Here is a 21,625-nt window from a genome sequence, read left to right on the forward strand (position 1 = left end):
CTTCAATGGGTAGCAGTGTGATTCAGAAAATGTTACATAGGGATATTTTTCAAGCTATTCCGTTAACTCATTAACTAGGATGCAACTTAAGTTGGAAGCTTGTTTGGTTGATGTATGGAAGGTATCCCTTTAACAAACATCTATGAGTAACCATGTGATGAGCATCAAGTTCTTGACAGAGAATTGAAATCTTAGCCTGATGAGGCCAAAAAGCAATACAGTTTCAGTTAGTTCCATACAGTTAGTTTCATACAGACTGAATGAAACTAACCAAAGGCTTTATGTTAGACAATGAGTCTCTTCTGAAATAATGATAGCTTTTGTGAGGGCATAAGCAGCAAAAAGTTATGAAAGAGTTACTTATGGCCATAGAATCACATTAATTTATCTATTTAATGTGACTTTTAGATTCAAGAACAATTTCAATACGATGTTCTAGAAAAGACATTCTTTTTTCAGAAAGACTTTTAAAAGGAAGGAATAATTAGTTACTAATAATAACCATCATTGAAAATAAGCAGTGGCATGTAATGTGTAGAACCTGGACTCTTGGCGAGAAAGTGACATAAGAGTAGAACGGAGCACTTTTGAACCAGCAGAAACGTATTTATTTTATCTCTTAGTTCATGAATGACGGTTTTATTCAGTCATTTACTATAAAACTAAAACTATTTTTAAAAAATTAAGTGATTTCTCATTGTTACTGTTAAAAAGAAATGTGTGCTATGCCAAATATAATTCAAATGCATGACTATTTTATATTTTCATGTAATTCCTTCATTTATGCTAGAAAACAACAAAAGTAAAAATGCAACGAGAAAAGTATCAAAACTATTTATGCAGATTTAGTTGATCTCTTTGGGCTTGACTATATGGCAACATATGTTGGCCAGTTTTTATATGAAATCTATGCTAAGTGTATGAATAAAACAGAGACAACATAAGATTAGACACTAGCTTCAGAAAATAAAATTTTGATAATACAGCAGCCTGTTTAGTAAGAATAAAAGCAGTCTCTTGGAGCGTGGGATTTGTGTATGTGATTAAGAAATAGACAAGGAAACATAATAGAGATAGAAAACTAAAAAAAATGATAATTTAAATCTTTAACAGTGAATATGAGCAAAGATCAGAATAGGAACCTATTTATTATCATATCTATATCCTATAACTGAAAAAATTTCCTAAAAAGGAAAACACAAAAAGGCTTGGAAGATTTTCTTGGATAATGCAAAATACCCTGAGAGTTCTCTCTTTACCTCTTAGTTCCCCCACATTAAAACTTCAAAAGACAGTGACTCTGGAGCTTGAGGGAGATCGATATTTAAACCAGAAGGTGTATCTATAAATCCCCATTGGATATCCAAACAGTTATAAAAAAAGAAAAATAAAATTTAATTTATCAAGGGTTGAATAGTTAAGGTGTCACTAAGAGACCAACTTACATTAATAAGTTCAACCTCCCAGATTTTTTTCAACAGGTCCATCGATGTGTAGCCATTAATTAGAAAGGCTTTGGTGTAGTCGCCCAGTTCAATGGAATCCAGCCACTCAGCTACAGAGGTGGGATGGTAGCCATCATGCCCAATGGGTCTCATCTGTAATGAAGAAAATTACATTAGGATTAAACTGTATACTTTGTGTCCCAACAACAGAATGCAGATTTCCCCTTGAAAATTTATTTGACATGAAGAACAGATCTTTCTGGAGATGGAAATAAGGAAAAAGAAAACACTTTCTGATGTATTTTCACAATTCTAAATCATTAGTAATTTTCATGCTGAATTAGTTTTCAAAATATACCCAGAAATTTCCAATTTAGCTGCTAGATTAACTCTATATTTGGAAGAGCTAAACATGTCAAACTTCTGTCATAGACATTATTGGCATTCTGTTGGGTGGAATTAAAAATGATGTCAGTTGAATGGTATTAAATTCGACACGAAGGCACCAGGAAGTGCACTTTCAACATGTAGATGATAATTCTCATATGCACAGCATCAAAGCATGTGAAAATACTGCATGACTTAAACATTCAAAGGGAATTCGTGCTTATGCAAGACATGTATTGGAGGTAGTGCAAACATGCTGGAGAAACATACTGCTGCGGTGAACCAGTAAAGGAGAGGAGGCCTTTGGGTATTTTAAGACCATGTGTTCTGCATCGACTCTACAGTATGTTAGACATGAATAGAGAACTTGCTGGCAGACAGGCATCTATTTTTTGTCAGCTATATACAGATTTTTAAAAAATACTTTAGGAGAACAAAGAAATGTGACAGCAACATAATGTTTCTGAGTTTAAATTGGAGTGTGAAAGTAATTTAAGCAAGAGGAACTTCTGGGTTTAAAATTTTGTATGGATTATTCTGGTCCTTTAGCTTTTATTTGAAATTGTAGCTGAATTTGTGGTTCTTGGTTTTCGAAGTGACTCACTTCTAAAACTTGGGCTGCTTTGCATGCTACGACGTATATCTAATACTTCAGTTATTAAGGGGAGCTGGCACCTCATCAACCTGATGGGGGCCTTCGGTAAAATTCACGATGGAAACAGCAATGCTGGGCAAAACGCAACATAGATTTTCCTCTTCCTTCGATTCAAAGAGATAAATATTAATGGAAATCTATATGATTCTGATTTGCGAGCAGAGAAAAGATTAGTCTGGGCATCAGGGATTCAGATTTTAATTTTAAACAGGGTAAGCTTTCTGTCACTGTGCACGGTTCTCATTTTCGAGATTCTCCCTACTCCCTCATTTTAAAGTTACTTTTTCTTTTTTCCTGTTATTCCGCTCCCCATTCTAGTTTCCATTTCAAAGTTTAAATGTTCTCTGTTTTATTTTATTTTATTTTTTGAGATGGAGTCTTGCTCTGTTGCCCAGGCTGACGTGCAGTGGTGTGATCTCAGCTCACTGCAACCTCCACTTCCTGGGTTCAAGCAATTCTCATGCCTCAGCCTCCTTAGTAGCTGGAACTACAGGTAAGTGTCACCATGCCTGGCTAATTTTTGTATTTGTCTCTACTAAGAGACAGAATTTCACCGTGTTGGCCAGGCTGGTCTTGAACTCCTGACCTCAAGTGATTCACCTGCCTTGGCTTCCTCCCAAAGTGCCACGATTATAGGCCTGAGCCACTGCTCCTGGTCTAAATGTTCCCTATTTTAAAGTTAGAGTGCAACTTATTATTTACATTAGAGTCTGAACTTGGTCAGACTTTTGTACTTCACTTTTACATTGACTGACCCATTTCAGCTGCTCATAAAATGTTTGTTCATGTAACACTTAACTCTGTGTTTATTATGTGGTAGCTACAAATGTAAATGACAACTCAGCATTTGCAGAATGAAAGTTAGTGGCATTCACAAATACCCGGATGTTATGTATGTATAAAATTGGAGGCTAGGACCCAAAAGGGAGGCTCATAGGTATTTGGTACCTTCATATTCTATAGAGAATTACAAAAATATTGGGGCTGGGTACATTCTCCAGGCTTTGTTAAAAGGTGGTTGAAATAACTCTGTTAACCTAAATCATCACTCTGGCCCCAGGAATCTTCCTGAGTGCCCCAGTGACATGAAATAAGAAAGAAAGAGAAAAAAGGGAAGAAAGTGAGAAACACTAAGGTTGAAGTTAACTGCTTAGTAGGGAGGTCTTGCCATTAGCCCATCCATAAAGCTGACCACCCCAGGAACAGATACTGGGGACAAGCCTAGGGAGGCTTGATGACTGGATTTGGGTCAAAGTCAGTTGTCTCATACCAGAGAACTGTGCAATGGGGTTCCCACAGGTTACCCCCAAGCACTTACACAACACTCTTTTGATGAAGCAATTAGTGGCCATCTGACACACAGAGGGTGTTGATGGTCAGTGTTAGCCAAAGAATCAGGGAACCCACAATAGGACTGCAGAGAAAATATAGGTTAGTATAAAGACGTTTGATTGTCCCTTCAATCCCCCTTTCTTGTCCCAATGCCCTCAAATTTAGAATCGAAAGAGAGAAGTGCCAGTCCTTTGGGGGAAGTCTAAACTTGGGGGAGGGGTAAGGTGGTGAAGAAAATAAAACTGGAGGTTTCAAATAAATTGGAACTGAGTCTTCAACATTTTACGTGGTTGGAAAGTTATTGGATATGTCTGAGATGATATTTATAAATAGTAAAGGGAGGGTCAGTTGAGTTTGGTTGAATAATTGGAAAATAAAAAAATAAAACAACAACCATCACATCAGGATTGCACTGAATGCAGGCTGCTCAGTGGTCTGTATACTCCTGTAAGGCAGGTTCTCCCAGACCAATCTTAAAGAGGTGAGAGGAAGGGAAATATTTGGTGGGAGAATGAAAGACAAGGGCAGGGTAGAGAGCACAACTGAAGAGACCTTGGAAATGGGTATGCTGAGGTGTGCAGGGCAGTATTCATCCACCCTCTCATTCAATACATATTTAATCAATACCTATTCTGATGAATGTTGTGGAAATAGTAGATAACAAAGCAGTCATAGTCTCTCCCTCATGGAGATTATAACTCTTAATTAAAATATGTGAACAGATGACCAATAAATTACGAAGGTTCTGCATACCTGAAGAGAGGAAACCATTAGAGCCAAATGCAGTTACAAAATTAACTTGACACACATTTAATGATATGCAGAATAGTTACTGTGCTGCACAATAATTTCTTCCAAAGCAATGATCCCATCTGTTCCTTTATTTCCGTTCCTACTGCCATTACTCTGTTTAGGTTCTCGTTAGTGCTTACAAAAACTAATGCAGTAGCCTTCTACATCGTCTCCCACCTTTGGTCCAGCTTGTATCTTGCTACTACATTAGTCTTCCTAAGAGCCAGACCCTTAAGTGTACCCTTGTATAAAAACCTGTAGTGCTTCCTTCTCGAGAAAAGTCCAAATGTCCTATTCCAGCATTCAAGGCCAATTGAGATCAGCCTAATCTCCCACTCCTCTGCTATTGTGTACCCAATAAATGTAACTAGACACGTGTATGTCTCAACAGTACATTAAATAGCTAGGCATTCCCTGAAAATGACCTGGATAGGACACAGTCGTATCTTTGCTAATACAACTTCCCATGCTTGTAATGCTTTTGCTCCTACTTCTGGAGGGATTTCTTCAGGACTGGCTCCTCTTCGTGAGCTCTGAGATGCAAATTTCTAACCACTTGTAGGACATCTCACATAAATGTCCTATAGGTGTCACCAACATAAGTCAAAAACAAATTTAACTCCTTCGGTTCAAAAACAGGTTCTCTTCCTCTTTTTTTTTTTTTCCCCATTTCAGTTAATGGGCAGCTATCACTCCACTGCTCAAGCAGAAGCTTGGGAGTTTTCTTACTTTCCTCTTTCTGTTTACTATCATATCTAATTAGGCCAACAGGGTCTGTCAATTTGATTTCTAAGATGACTCTCAATTCACTTCTCTTCTTCCAAAATGGACTTTGGAATATGACATTCCCAGCAGTGCTACGTATTTGTTGGGTGATCTTTGGCAAGTTACTCTTGGAGCCTGTTTCCTCTTTTTTAGAATAAGCACAATAATATCTACTCCAAGTGTTGTTGTGAAGATTATATGAAATAGGGAGTCCAAACTGCCTAGCACATTGATTTGAATATAATAGTTATTCAATAATAACTCTTAGTTCTCTTTTCTCCCCATTGCCCTAAATTGGACCCATGCTTATTTTGAAATTGCATAATATTCTGCCATTGGCTGCTAGTCTTTTCAGCTTTCAATCAAAGCTCTCCTCTCTCATCCCTTCCTACTTCCCCTATTTCCTTCCTTCTTTATCTTGTTTTAGAAGAGGTTTGCATCTGCTAACATCTTTACCCCTCTCCCCTTCAGCTGACAGCTATTTTTTAGAAACATATCTAATGAGGTCACTCAAGTTGATTGAACTGTTTATTCCAATTCTTCGTTCTCTTACTGTATTAGAATTATGCCCCTCTACCCTGTGCCAAGGGATCGACATTACGTTTCACTGTGGCTGGAGTTACTTCCCAGTCTCATCAATACTGGCCAATAGAATGCGTGAAGTGTCAATGCGGTGGTTAGAGATGAGGTCTCTGTGCTCCTGTGTTCTACTAATCTTTCAGTGTTCACATGCTCTCTCATAAGAATAGCAAGTGCTGAGGAGTTGCATAACTCCTGGTTCTAGGAGAAAGATGAAGACTTGTGGAGCAAACCTAAATTTAACCCAAAGCTTGGAATCTACCCTAGCTCGATGGGGCTCAGGAAAGTCCAGCTGAAGTTAGCTGAAGCACAGCAGACCTGTGAGTAAGAAAAAAATATTTTTGTCGTTGTTGCTGTGAACTACTGAAATTTTGATTACAGGGAAAAACTGAATAGAGTCACTCCTTGTTTAAAAACCCTTGGTGTTTATCCATTATGCCTGTGGAATATAACTGAGACCTTTTAATTTATGAATCTATTGGCAAATGCATCTTCATGTGACTGAGAAAGATTAGGGATGCTGAGTAAGCAAACATCAGTATCCTTCCCGAGCTACCTCATTGTCATGCAGAAACTCTACATGCTGCATCTTTTTTTTTTTTTTTTTTTTTTTTTAAGACAGAGTCTCACTCTGTCACCCAGGCACCCAGGCTGGAATGCAGTGGTTCTATCTTGGCTCACTGCAGCCTCCGCCTCCTAGGTTCAAGCAATCCTCCCACCTCAGCCTCCCTAGTAGCTGGGACCACAGGTGTGCACCCTACACCTGGTTAATTTTCTTTTGTATTTTTAGTTGAGTTCAGGGTTTCGCTGTGTTGCCCAGGCTGGTCTCAAACTCCTGAGCTCAAGCAATCTGCCCGCCTCAACCTCCCAAAGTGTTGGGATTACAGGCACAAGCCCTTGCCCCTGCCCTATATGCTGCATCTTTATTAACCCTAAACTAAACTAAGTAATTATTTGTTGTATGAGTTTGATTTTGGGGGCATAATCCACTGTATATGTAATATACCTCCACACCTTTGCTCATGCCATTCCCTCTGCTAGGAATACAGTTTCTACTTTTTCTCCTAATGAAATTCTATCTATCCTTAAAAGGTCCTGTTTAAACATTACCTCCTGTGTGAATCTTTCTCTAGTGTCACCATTATTCTCCCCCAAAATCATATCTTTTGCTAGATTTCTGTAGTATTTTCCATAGAGTTCTACTATAGTATTATTAAAGTCTGCTTTCAATAACAGAGAGGCAAGTATCTGTCTTCTTCATTGGACTGCCTACCCCTTGGTGAAGAAATGAGGTGTTAATCATTTTTGAAGTCCCTAAAGCATCCAGCAGAGCATCTCACACATGGCAGGCATATGCTAAATGTTTGTTAAATTAAGTGACTTAATGAATACCTGAAGACAAAATGACAAATTCATTTCCGTGGCTTGGTATCTATTTGTGGGAGAGATTTCTATTTTGTACTCCACATTACAAAAACTAAGGTTATCTTTTTCTGCCTAACAATAACATTCATAACTATTTAAAACCTCCATATATCAAGAACCAATTCCAGATAGGATATTGTGTTACAGAATGCAATGGACTTTGTTTCCATAGCACAGCAGACTTGACTCTATTAGCCGTGGAGCCATGGACAAGTCACTTTACCTCTCTAAGCTTCAGTGGTGTCAGCTCTAAAATGAAGGTGTTGGACCAAGGATCTCAAAGCTGCTTTATAATTCCTAAATTTTACAATTCCTTGATTTGTAAATTAATTTTAAATTAGTATCCTATTTACCCAGGAAAGAAAAAATAAGCCCAAAGACAAAACTAAAATTCATATATATGTATATGATAGGACATGTAGACTAAAGGTCAGATGGCATTCACATTTCTTTCATGTATCTTCAGCAGCACCCACAGGGAGCACCGCAACTGCATTCTCAAATTAGCAATGATGAAACTCTTTTTCCAGCGGGAACATCTGGCAAGACAGGGCTAGAAAGTGACAGCTCCACGGGCCTGCCAGGCCAGCAGTGCTGCTAAGCATGAACGGAAGTCAGGCTCACTGTATAATCTGAGAGGCAGAGTGGTGAGCAGGCTGCAGGCTTTCATCACAGAGGCTCGCAACAAGGCAATTTGATTCAATTAGTTGAATTCCAAAGTCTGAAAAAACCTAAGCTGAGACAGAAATTCGAGATAGCAGTGAAGCTTTAGTCTTGGGAAAATTGAGATATATTAACATATATTTTACCAAACACCTTCCTTGTTCTTGTTCCACCCAAATGGCCTTCCTCCAGTTTTTTAGAGAATACTTGGCCTCAGAGAGAGTAGTATGCTGTTAACATGATAGGTGGACCAGCAGGCAGGGAAACCACAGGACAGTGTTCTGTGGAGTTCTGGGGTTGCAGGGGGGTCAGCTACGGGGCAGCTGAACAACCCATGCTCTGAGACTGCTTGATCGACTTCAGCCAGAGTAACTCTGATTTTATGTGTCTTATACAAGTAAGAGGAAGAAAAGTTTTCTTGGCTTTAAAAAGAAATGTTTGAAAACCACGAATCTAGAAGACTTTTGTAAGATTACGTGACCTCTATGGCTTTATTTTCTCTTAACTTTTTAGCTTTATTTGAAATATTATGGATCTGTTATATATATGTGGAGTTATATATATATATATACACACACACACACAGATACACATCATACACACACACACACATACACACACACACATACACACTCACACACACACACACACACAGAGACAGCCTGTTATTCTGGTATTCTTTCTCTTTGCCTGAAGCCAGCTTTTCCTGTGCAGATAAGGATAATACCTTATGAGATGACAGAGCTACAAGATGGAAGGTACAGCAGGAGGAAACCAATAAAAACAGGTAAAAAAAAAATAAAAAGAGAGAGAAAGGTGATATACATTGTAATAGCTTTGGGATTAAATGAGAAAAGCAGTTCTTGATGGGGCAACTTATTAAACTAGAATTATGATATTGGCATGATATTTAGAACAAGAGAATAAGGAACCCTGAAAAGCCAATAATGGATTAAACAGATATTTTTATGTCCAAAAGTGTTAGAAAATTGAGACAGAGACTACTTGTTCCCTTAAAATTGTCCTCTCTTCTTCCACACAATGGGGTTAAATTGGGTTCATGCCTACCGGACTAGAGACAAGATACATCAGCTTCTTTTCTGGTTGCAGCTGTGAAAATATGGTTGAGCCTATGGAATGCTAATGAAAGTGTTGCATGTATGTTTCAGGTCACCTCTAGCTAAAAGAAGTTCCTTGACCTAGAATTCCTCTTTTTTCTTCATCTTCCTATAAGCTGGAATATCGGTGCCTGCAGTGCAGCTTTGACTACACAGGCAAAACGATACCCTGGAGTTTGGGAAATGCTTCTCAGACCTCAACATGCTTAGGAATCATGTGGAGAATCTTATTACCAGATGATTCTAATTCCGTTATTTGGAGGGAGGATTGGAGATTCTGTATTTCTAACAAGCTTCCTATGATGCTAATGCTGTCAGTCCATGGACCACACTTTGAGTAGTAGCACTTTGGAGGATGACAGAGCAACAAATAGAAGGTCCTGGGTACCTGCAGAATTGCATAGAGCAAAGCCACCTTGTAAACCTGCACTGCTCACTTCAGGACTATTATATGGGAGAAATTAATATTCCATTCTTTAAACCACTATATTATGAATGTCTCTATTTCAGTATCATAGCCTTTCCTTGAATACAAACATAACTAAAAATAAGGCAGTTTCATGTAGAACATTTAAGTGAAGGCTGTACTTCCATTTTACATTACATTGTAATATCTCTTGTTTTGTGGGGCCATAAATTTTCATATCTGTTAATCATTAAAGAAGCTTCATATCCTTTAACTGTGTTTGTTGGCATTTCTCTGTCAATCATAGCATCATCACTTTGTAACAACTATGCAAGAGGTAAGGGGGGAAAAATGGAGGGAAACCCCAAGTTTGTAACTTGGATATCTGGGCAAATGGTGGTGTTACCAGCTAAAAGAGAAAAGAAAATAGACTGGGATGACATGAATAATTTTGAGACATGAGAAATTTAGGATGCTATGCAATGGCACTTTAAATTTGAGAAGTCTGCGGCCTTGGGCATCATCAAAATCAGGTGAAACTGTTGGCAAATTCACTTATTAGCGTCTGACCTTGAGTAAATTACTCATACTTCCTAAGCATCAATTTTCTGATGAGCAATGTGAAAGATTAAAAGAATATCTATCGCTGAGGGTTGCCATATGTATTCAATGAAATCACACAATGAGAATTTAGCACAATACTTGGCACACAGAAGCATTCAATAAATCTTTGTTATTTTTATCGTGAGAGCTGGAATCATGCACAGGTAAGACTGCAGAGGTGACTTTCTAGTGAGAGAAGAGTAGTGGCCTGAGAATGAACCAACACTTTCAATGAATAAGGAAAAGATAAGAATAATATTCGGGAGACCAAAGAAGGAATGGTCAAGACAAGAAGAGAAATGGGGGAAATAAGAGTGTCAAGGAGAGTATGGTCAGCAGTGAGGGGATGCTGCAGAGAAGTCTAATAAAATGACAAAGGAGGAGTGTTTGTGGGATCACAAATAGGTAATCAGAAATAGGTCACCAGACATCTTACTGAGAAGAGCACAGAAGCTGAGCTGCCCTAGGTTGGGCTGTGAGGTAGAGATGAGGAAGTGGTAAGTGTAACCTATATCATTCTTTTGGGGAGTTTGTATGGGAAGAAAAGGGGGAGATGAGATTTTAGAAAGCACAAAGGAAAACACACGGAAAGGAGTAAGAAATGAGGACTCAGAGTTGAGGAGGGTCAGAATCATAAAACAGTAAGTTCTAGGGTGCAGTGGAGATTGCAGGGGAGGGCTTGCCTTTTGCTTTGACACTTTGCCCGCCTTTCTTGAAATTACAGCTCTGACAAGGATAGTTGGAGCTAATTTCAGGGTGAATACTCTGTGTTAAAACAGTGAGAGTGTCTGGAAGCTACATGGTTTAGACTAGGTGAGAGCTGGATGCCTGTATGTGAAGTACATGTGACCTTCTAGTGAAAGTCCTCACGTGGGCAAGGGCTGTTGCCCGTATCGCCTCCACTCCTCAGATACAAACACAGCAACCTATCATTTGCATAGACCCACCAGTACCAATATCCCTGATGTGCCAGGCTCACCTACTTAAACTTGCCTAGGAAGCTGTCATGGACCGTAGCTTCTCTTTTCCCACCTGGATGTACTTTGTACACTCAGACTTCCTGCCTGATACGGCTTTTGTAATACAGATAGCTGATATCATCAGGTACTTCCCTCTATTCTGGCTCCTTGTTCTAGACTCTTCTGCTCTGTCCTGCTGCTGCCCAAGTCTTGGACAAACAGTAGTCCTGAAAATAAACCAGGACAAACAGTGCTAGCAGAGAGTGTGCTGCCAAGTCCAAATGCAGGTCTATCAAGTAGTGTGAGGATCAAATCTCCTGCAGGCTGTGAGACCTGGACTTAGACATCACTGTGCTCTTTCATCAGTGGCTCTTAAAAGGCTGATTGAACATAAAAAAGAAAGGCTGATCTACTGACCACAGGGCCCCAGAAAAAAGTCTGCCCATCACCATCTGAGTGCTATCTATGGCAGTGCAACTTTGCTGGGAGAGACCTCTCCAAAATGCTGAGCACTGTTAATGATGAGAACATCACTTAACAATGATGTGGGACTTTAAAGAGCCTCAAGTGATTTCACACATATCACCTCAGTTGTAAAGTGTTTTAGGTCATGTTTAGGAAGATGCCCTTTAAGGAGTCTGAGAGCCTGGGTATCCCATATAATTATATTCCTTATGTGGGAATGGAAAGGATTAATATACTGTGACTGTTGTTGGAAAGCAAGAAGTGATAAACTCTCTGTGTTGTGCATCTGTAGCAAGGGAGGTATACATGTACAAATAAGTCTGCTACTTGAAGCTCCTTTGTTTGCAATTAGACTCTGTTATGGATACAGTTTCTATAAAAGAATAAAGAGAAACATAAACCTTCAGAAGTAAGAGAATTGTGTCTGATGTCACTATGGACTCACAGCTGCAGAAAGTGGTAACCCCTCTATTATTTTTCCCACTACAAACTGAGCCTCGCTGATTTGGGGTTCCTCGAGTGTTCAGATATTAAAGACTCCCAGCTATAGGCACAGGGCAGAAGTAGTGAAGAAGTAGTATCTGGATGTTACTTGATACTACATTTTTGGGAAATAAAGGGAAAGGAAAGTGCTTTGGACTAGACGCTGTCTCTTAATTGTCTAGGATTTCTATTTCATGAATAAGAGAAAAGAATTAAGGTCTAGCCCAGAGAGGGCCTGAGGCATCCTTAATTTTGACAAGTCTTAGATCATGGAGTAAAATAGAAGTGAAGCAATGGACAGCAATGAAGGACTAGATTAAAAAACATTTTCAAGACACATAGGTGATCAACTTCCAACAGCCCAGAATAGCCTAGAAGCACTAGACTGGTCCAGTCTCTAGTCATCAGGGATAGGAGGCATCCCCTGTGGACAAAGGCACTGGGAAGACTCAAGTTAAAGGAGTTAAGCTGCCAACATAGCCAAGTTCTATAAAGCATCCTTGGGAAAAAAGGACAACCACTACAGCAACAACTACAAAACAATCTCTCTGTCTTATTTCAAGCAGTGTGTGTGAGCTACCAGTCAGGCACTGGTCTTTTTAGCTTCCTCTGTGCCCAGGGAGATTAACTCTATCTGTAGCAGCACTTGAGAAATGCTATCTGCCATGTAGGATCTGTGTGGGATGCAGATGAAAAGACCAGTAGAGCCATAACACAGTAGACATATAACATAGTCCTCGATGTTGAATTACTTTATTGAATGGTTTTATTGTACCTCTCCCTGAAGCTTTGGGTAAAAGAGGTGTTTTTAAAAATTTAATAAAAGGAAATGTTTTTGCCATCTTTTCATTTCTAAAATTCTTGTTGAGGTAATGTTGACCCTAGAGCCATTTGTTAACCATCGTTATTGGTTTTGATATATTTCCTTGTTGCAAAGCTTTTTTATGAAGCAAGAGTTCAGATTAAAGATGAACAGAGGATTTACTGCAACTAGAATAAGGCGCTGAACAATGTTCACTAGCATTCACAAGCTCTACCAGTGATGTGAACTATGTCTAGAAAAAAGACAGGGGGTCTCTTTTTTTTCTCTGACAGTACATGTTTTCTGATATTCATGCAGCTATTTGGTGGTTATATAGTACACTGCTTTGCTCTTCAAACAGAAACTTGAAATGCTACTATTAATCAGGAATATCATTTGCATATTTTTAGTCTCAACTAAAATAATTTCCCCAAACTTGAGTCTTCAGAAGGTAATGAATGCCCTGAGTGTCAATTCTATTTATTTGATATTTAAAAACCATGTCCTTTCTCAGAGCCTCCAGGCACGTGCTTAATAACATCATCCACAGAAGTACTTCAAACAGATAAATGTACCACACAACCAGAGTTAGCAGTATACAAATGAATAACTTATGTTCTACCTGGGGAGAGCAGTACAAAACACATCATTCACATGGTGGTCAAACATGAGTATACTCACATTCACTTAGGGAGTTACAAAAACGAGGACCTACTGTCCATTCCACCCATCCATCCATCCATCCATCCATCCATCCATCCATCCATCCATCCACCCACTCATTTACTCAACAAATACTAACTGTATGTTTGCTATATTCTAAGCACTGTTCTGGATGTGTCAGTGAACAAAACATATGAAGGTGCCAGTCCTTGTGGAGTTCATTTTATAAGTGGGGAAGACAGATAATAATTAGTAAGCATAATAAATAAAGTATATAGTCTGTTAGAAGGTGATAAGTGCTGTGAAAAAATAGAAAGTACAGTGCGGGGGTTATTGGTAATACTGGAGTGTATGTATGGTGTGGCAGGTGCAGTATTAAATAGCGTGGTTAGGGGAAGTTTCATTCAGAAGAGATTTGGATAAAGATTTAAAGACAATGGATCGACTAGGCGCAGTGACTCACACCTGTAATCCCAAAGCTGTGGGAAGCTGAGGAGGGCGGACTGCCTGAGCTCAGGAGTTTGAGACCAGTCTGGGCAACATGGTGAAACCCCATCTCCAGTAAAATACAAAAAACCAGCCAGGCGTGGTGGTATGTGCCTGTAATCTCAGCTACTCAGGACGTTGAGGCACGAGAATTGCTTGAACCCAGGAGGTGGAGGTTGCAGTGTGTTGAGATTGTGCCACTGTACTCCAACCTGGGTGACAAAGCAAAACTCTGTCTCAAAAAATAAAAAAATGAAAAATAAAGACGGTGGATTGGCTGTATTGAGGGTGAAGATTTCAAGTAGAGGGAACAACTAGAGCAAAGGCCCTCAGGAAGGAGGGTCCAGCGTATGTTCAAGAAATGACAAGGAGACCAGTGGGGTTGGAGCAGTGTGTGGGCACAGAGAAGAGAGGGAACCAGAGGCCAGATAAGTGAGGGCTCATAAGACGTGGCAAGGATTGGCTTTCAATCTGAGGGAAATGGGGAGTCAGTGTATGCATTTGAGTAGACGTGGGACATGACCTGGCTTACATTTCAGCAGAATCACTTTGACTGCCGTGTTGAGTAAAGCTAATAGGGAAGTCTTTTCAGAGGCTGTGGCAGTAATCCAGAAGGAAGGGGCTAGTGGCTTGGACAAAGTACTAAAGTAAAGGCAGCAAGAAATAGTCAGATTCTGGGTATCTTGATGGTAGACCAGCATAATTTCCTGAAACACAAAATAAAATCATCCTTGTTCTAAAACATGGATCAGGAATCTGTCAGTTTGATGGTTGCCGCTGTGTGGCATGGGTCTCAGCTTGAAGAGTACTGCATTCGTCCATCGTGTGTGGGAATGTATGGGTGACTGGCAGGGACAGGCTTGTAGCAGTCTGTGCTCAATGAGGATTCCAGGGGCCTGGAAAGACTCTGCTCAGAGATTCAAGGAATAATAGATGAGTATCAAACAGAATGGGTGATTCTGAATGAATTTAAAATCTGGCACTCTGACTGTGCCCTGGCCAGTCTCCTATGGACCATCCCTTAAGATGAAGAGGTTTCAATTAAATAGCTGTATCATGAAACATTTTTGGGACATTGAGAACAAAAGGAGTCGGCAGAATTGGCACCAGCAACTTTGTCAGCAAGAAGAGATGGTGCCATATTGCAGAGATTGGTGCCCTCAACACTGGACACCAGCAGTTGGCAATGATGGCCACGTTGGCAAGCTTCAGTGGCACTGGCAGAACATTCATTTGGCATTGGCTAAGATGTCCTTGATGGGAAGACAATGGGTATCATAGCCAGAGACACAGACATCAGTACCCTTGACACATTGGGCACCTGCAGCTCTGAAGCAGCCCTTGGCATTCATTGCTGGCAGATTTGGCACCTTCAGTGAGTATGAACAGGACTGAGATCACTTTTGGTAGGTCCTGGTGGCACTGTCTCAAGCCTTGGTGACAGAAGACATTACCATAATAGGCTAGAGCAAGAGAGGCAGAAAAGGGCAGATGTCTCGTGGTCAGTGGTAGTCTAGTTAACAGTGCACATGTGACAGGCGACACTTTGAATGAATCATTAGGAGAATTTCAGTAAGGCCTAGAATATGCAGAGAAGTGTTGCTCTATGATTGTTGCTGTTATCCTATTTTGAAGCCCTGGTTGGAGTTCCTGAAAACCCCTTTTATATTTATAGTTAAGGGATAATCTAAGAACTATTCCACTACCATTGGAGTGAGAACAGCAGTCACAACAAAAAATAGCTTGATCCTTAGGAAAATGTTTCCAGCCTCATAGTCTGTTTGTGTGTGTGTGTGTGTGTGTGTGTGTGTGTGTGTGTTTGTCAGTCCAGAATTTCTAATTATCTCAGACAATGGAGTGACTAAGAATATTCAGCTCTATTTATGGGAATCCCCAGTAGAGTCACTCTTACGATTGTTTTAGTAGTTATTATTTATTTAATTCAACAAGAATTTTTAGGCACTACAGTGCATCATATATATAACATCATCCCAGATATTGTATATCTAGGACAATATATATAACATCATCCTAGATATTATATAAATGCCAAAGGGAATAAAGTTCCTACCTTCCAGGAATATGTAATTTCCTTGGGTATACATTTGAAATACATACAAATATAGTTCTGTGTCACTTAACCACAGGGATACATCAGAATGCATCCTTAGGTGATTTTGTCATTGTGCAAACATCATATAGTGTACTTACGCAAATCTAGATATCACCTGCTACCCACCTAGGCTATTGCTCCTAGTCTATAAACTTGTCCAGCATGTTACTGTACTGAAAACTGTAGGCAATTTAACATAAATCACTAGGTGATGGAAAATTTTCAGCTCCATTATAATCTTATGGGACCGCTTATATATGTGGTCTATTATTGACCCAAATGTTGTTACATGGCATATGACTGTATACAAAGATAAATGCCAGTTTTTGTAAGTTCTAGAGAAGAAAAAATGCTAGAGTGAATTGGAGACATTTGGGGGAGTTTCTTTTATAGTTTCTCTTGGGGTTAATATATGGGGAAGGAAGTGATTGTATGTGTGTTTGTGTGTACATGTTTGTCAGAGGGGAGGATGGAGGTGGGGGGCAGAGAGAGAGAGAGAGAGAGAGAGAGAGAGAAAGGGAGGATGAATATGGACATCCATTTCTCCTTATTGTCCCTAGTCCTAGTCCTAGCAGGCACAGGCGGCACCCTCTGTCTGAAGTGACTCCTTCAATGTCCTAGTTGGCTAAAAACACCTATTCATTCTTTGAGATTCAGTTCAAGCGTCATCCACCTGTCCAAAAAGCCTTCCCCGATGCCCTGCATTTAGCTCTTCTCTCCTCTTGTAGCATTTTCCACATAGTATTCTAGTTTTTGACATATCTATCTCTATCTAAAATGTAGGCAGAACTCCTTGAGGCAGGGACCAAGTCTTCTCCACGTTTCCATTTCCATCTCTGGACTTAGCATAGAGCTGAAATGAATGGACAGTCTGATTGAAGGGATGAACAATGAGCAATTTGCTAGTGAGTGTCTGTGCATGGCCGTGTGGGTGTTTGCAGACGTTATGCCTCTGGAGTTGCTCTAGCTTCCTTTCATCTACCTCTGAGTCTGCTGGGTCTCGGGACACAAGGTAATTGTTACTTTATGTCTATATCACGTGGCACTAGGAAAAGCGATCTGGCTGAAGTGCATGATAATGTAATTGAGTCCCAGAGGTGACAGGCAGGGAAATGGATCTCTCTACATTTACTGAAATAATCTCTTGTACATCTGTGGGGAAAATTTCACATTCAAAACTTTCTTATAATACATTTACCTCTTAGTATTTAGAAAATTGTAAATACAATCCTTTGCCACCAAGCAGTAGCTTCCAAATAAAGAAGGGGTTGAGGGTTAAAACTAATATAACGCATTGAAGGAAAAGCTTTTAACCTGTCAGGACTCTGTGATTCATAAATTATAACCTTATAAATGATTTAAAGTGTATCCATTTAGCACTTATACCTTCATGAATTTCAGGGACTACAAGTAAAGCTAAAATGTATTTCCTCTTGAAGACATGAAAGAGGAATCTGGCAGTTTCTTGGGTACTCATTTCCTTTGATAAGGGCAGTAGTTATCTATTAACTTTAAAAAAAGAAAAAGCTGAATGTCTACTTACTAAAATAGAAAGCCATAGACTTGTGTAAGATAGTAAAAATGGCCAGTCATTTTTTCCCCAAGATGAGCATATTGATGGGTGATTCCACAGAGCACAGAGATGGGGCACTCCAGTAACAGGAAGCAGAGGAAAGCAGTTAAGGGCATAGACTCTGGAGCCAGTTTCAATTCTGACTCTGACACTTACTAGTGGTGTGACCTTAGGCAAGTTACTTAACTTCTTTGAGCTTTAATCTCTTCACCTGCAAGATAGGGATTTAATTTTGAGATTTAAATGTGTTAACTTCGAGTGAATCTGAAGTACTTAGAATAGTGCCTGGCATATAGGCAATCTTCTATTTAAGTGATTGCTATTAACGTAGATGTTTGGCCCAGAATGTCTTTCTGGCATGCTGAGGAACATCTTGGAGAATGTGTATTCTTTAGGTAGAGCGTTCACTAGGGGTTCACAGAAGACCAACCATCAGGCTAGAATCCAAAGCCAAAGGATAGGTGTAAGGACTACTGGTTTGAAGTTGAAAATCCCATTGATTACCACCCCTCCTCACCCCCCACACAAATAACGATAAAGAAATGCCACATAATGAAACAGTGCTTAGCTTAGGGAAGAAAGAATAGTAACTATGTCACTAGTTTAGCCTGCTCCATTGAAGCTCACTAGAGGTATTTGTTTGGGTTTGAAATATTTGTCTCATTACAGCTTGAAGGACAAAGTGATGAATGAAATTTATAGCTGGATTGATGGCCCTAGCTGTATTTCAGCTGTAATAACCAGAGGATGGTTATTACGAATGAGAAAAAAAATAGCATCTCTGCCTGTTAGCTAAACATATGCTTTGGATCACTTTTTGCTTGGAGTGTCATGAGTTATCACAAACTTCCACAACAAAGAAGTTTTCTTTTTTAACTTTATTTATGTATTATTTTTTCTCAGATACAGGGTCTCATTCTGCTGTCCAGACTGGAGTGCGGTGATGGGATCATAGCTCTCTGCTCTCTAACTGCTGAGCTTAAGCAATCCTCCTGAGTAGCTAGGACTATAGGTTTGTGCCACCATGCCTGGCTAATTTTTAATTTTTTTTTGAGAGACAGGGTCTCACTATGTTGCCCGGCCTTGTCTGGAAGTCCTTCCCTCACGCGATCCTCCTGCCTTGGCCTCCCAAAGTGCTAGGATTACAGGCATAAGCCAACATGCTCAGCCACAACAAAGAAGTTTTAAAGGTACATAGGAATGGCTTTTTGATTCATCTGTCTCCTTCTCCAGGAACCTACTCCTGATTCCCTGAACAGAAGATACCTTCCCTTTTACTTAACATACAAAACTTGTATTTTTACTGCTATCATAGCTTGTTTCATGTTCTGACTTGTATTATATTAAGATCACTTGCATATTGGTCTGATTTCCTTTGCTAGACTAAAATCTTCTTGAAGGCAGATACTGCATAATTTCATCTTATTTTTCTCCTTGCACTGTGTCTTGGGACATAAGTAAATGCTCAATTCATTTGCAGACGTAACTTGAACAGAAATATCTCACTTGAATGCCATCGATTGAAAATAAGAAATATAGCCAAATTCGGCTGGGCATGGTGGCTCATGCCTGTAATCTCAGCACTTTGGGAGGCCGAGGCGGGCGGATCACAGGTCAGGCGATCAAGACCATGCTGGCTAACATGGTGAAACCCTGTCTCTACTAAAAATACAAAAATTAGCTGGGCATGGTGGCGGGCGCCTGTATGTAGTCCCAGCTACTTGGGAGGCGGAGGCAGGAGAATGGCATGAACCCGGGGGGCAGAGCTTGCAGTGAGCCAAGAGATCGCGTCACTGCACTCCATCCTGGGCGACAGAGCGAGACTCCATCTAAAAAAAAAAAAAAAAAAAAAAAGGAAATATAGCCAAATTCTATTCCATAATTAAGTTAGCACTTATTTCAATTGTATGGTAAAGGCAGGTGACAATGCCTTATTCAAAATTGCGAATATGCTATTTTACAGTTTTTATGTAAATGCACAGTTCTGCTTTTCTATGAAATCATAATGCCTTTAGCAACTAAATGGAACTACACTGTCAAGATCTGATTGCTCAGCTTCTCAGTTCACGTCCATTCCATTCTACACTATGTATATTTATATTGAGTCCTTACTGTTTAAGGTACTCTTCATTTCTCCTCCTCTTCCAACTTCTCTCCCATTCCCACTCAGTGTTGGGAACTGACTGCATTGCTTCTAAGAGATGCAGGCAGGAAGACCTCTCTGTATTAGGCTTATTTATTTTATCTGGTTTTTTTTTTTTTTTTTTTTCCCAGATGGAGTCTCACTCTGTTGCCCAGGCTGGAGTGCAGTGGTGGGATCTCGGCTCACTGCAACCTCTGCCTCCTGGGTTCAAGTGATTCTCCTGCCTCAGGCTCCCAAGTAGCTGAAACTACAGGTGCCCGCCACCATGCCTAGCTACTTTTGCTATTTTTAGTTTTTAGTAGAGATGGGGTTTCACCATATTGACCAGGGTGGTCTTGAACTCCTGACCTCGTGATCTGCCCGACTTGGCCTCCCAAAGTGCTGGGATTACAGGCATGAGCCACCGTGCTCTGTCCATTTCATCTTTTAAATAGGGAGGCATGAGTTATGACTTTAAATACCTTATCTTCTAGCTTCTGACGGACTAAACAATAAACTTTAAATATATTTCAAAATCATCAGTTTAGTAGATAACAATCAAATTAGAAAGTTTTGCCAGTTTCTTATCTAGAAAATGAATAATCTGCATTGTGAGAAATCCACTAGCTGAGAGTAGAATGTTCACTACACAATGCAGTCACGGGCATTTTTAGTCATGGACTCTCTTATGTCAGTAATTGAGTTCTTTTCTGTTACTTCTTGGCTCCAGGCAAAAGCAACATCAAAAATGTATTGATTTTTGTTAGTTTAGGGAGAATTTATTGAACAAATGCAAGTGGTCATAACTAATATTGAGTTCCTCTAAATGTCAGAAACTTCATATGCATTTTTGTATTTATATCTTACAATGACCTAATGTGATAGGTTCCTTATCTATTATTTTATAGATAAGGACACTGGGATTAGAGAATTTAAGTAACTTGGCCAAGGTGACATAAGCAGTAGGTGGCTAAACTAGGATTAAATTAGATTTAACTAAAAACTGAAAGAGTTATTTTTTGAGGCCCTGCAAGATTGCAAATTCCTTAAAGATGCCTTAAGTGGATTATTTAGCTTACTCATCTCATTATCCCCTTAGTATCCTTAGGGTGCTTTGAAGTACAGTGTTTAGACAATACAGTGGGGTGTTTAAGAACCTCAGTTAAGCCACCTCAGTATGAATTCTAGTTTATCCACCTAAAATAGCATTCACAAATTCCCATCATTTTCTGTCCATTTCTTGCTTAATAGTTCTCCACAGCATTTATCATTAACTGAAATTACATAGTTTTTCTTCTTTTTTGGGGGGTCCCTCACTAGAATTTAAGCTGCATGAGGAGAGTGACCTTGTAGGTCTTGCTTCCCAACACCAAATTCTCAATAGCTAGTACCGTGCCTGGCATGCAGCAGGTGGTTTATAAATATCTATTGAATGTAAATGAAAGGAGATACATTTTGCTTACTGTTTATGCCTGGAGTAGTAATTTTCAGGTACAATTAATGGGCTGAATGAACCCTACCTTTTTTCTTGGTTCAGCTTCAAACCTTGCGTATTTAATAGACACGAATATAGCACATATGCTTTGGAAAGCTCCATTTTATGTGCTTTACAAATATTGACCCATTTAATTCTATACAGTAGGTGAAATCATTACACTCATTATAAAGGTGAGGAACCAGGCACAGAAAGATGTAGAAACTTGCCCATGGTCAGACAATTAGGCAAAGAATGGAGCCAAGATTCAAACTCGGATAGTCTGACCATGTTCCCAACCATTCATTCCATCAT

General features: G+C 39.6%; 1 protein-coding gene across 27 annotated transcripts in view; it reads right to left on the reverse strand.

Annotated features, from left to right (window-relative positions):
- The window catches only part of ANKS1B (ankyrin repeat and sterile alpha motif domain containing 1B), a 1,261,968-nt gene that overhangs the window by 334,145 nt on the left and 906,198 nt on the right, over positions 1-21,625 (reverse strand). For all 27 annotated transcript variants that reach the window (XM_025401059.1, XM_025401063.1, XM_025401058.1 and 24 more), the window contains one exon: positions 1,446-1,598. In XM_025401059.1, the coding sequence (XP_025256844.1) occupies positions 1,446-1,598 (153 nt within the window). The remainder of the gene's footprint in view (positions 1-1,445; positions 1,599-21,625) is intronic.

The sequence above is a fragment of the Theropithecus gelada genome, chromosome 11 (genome assembly GCF_003255815.1).
Source record: "Theropithecus gelada isolate Dixy chromosome 11, Tgel_1.0, whole genome shotgun sequence".
NCBI classification, from domain to species: Eukaryota; Metazoa; Chordata; class Mammalia; order Primates; family Cercopithecidae; genus Theropithecus; species Theropithecus gelada.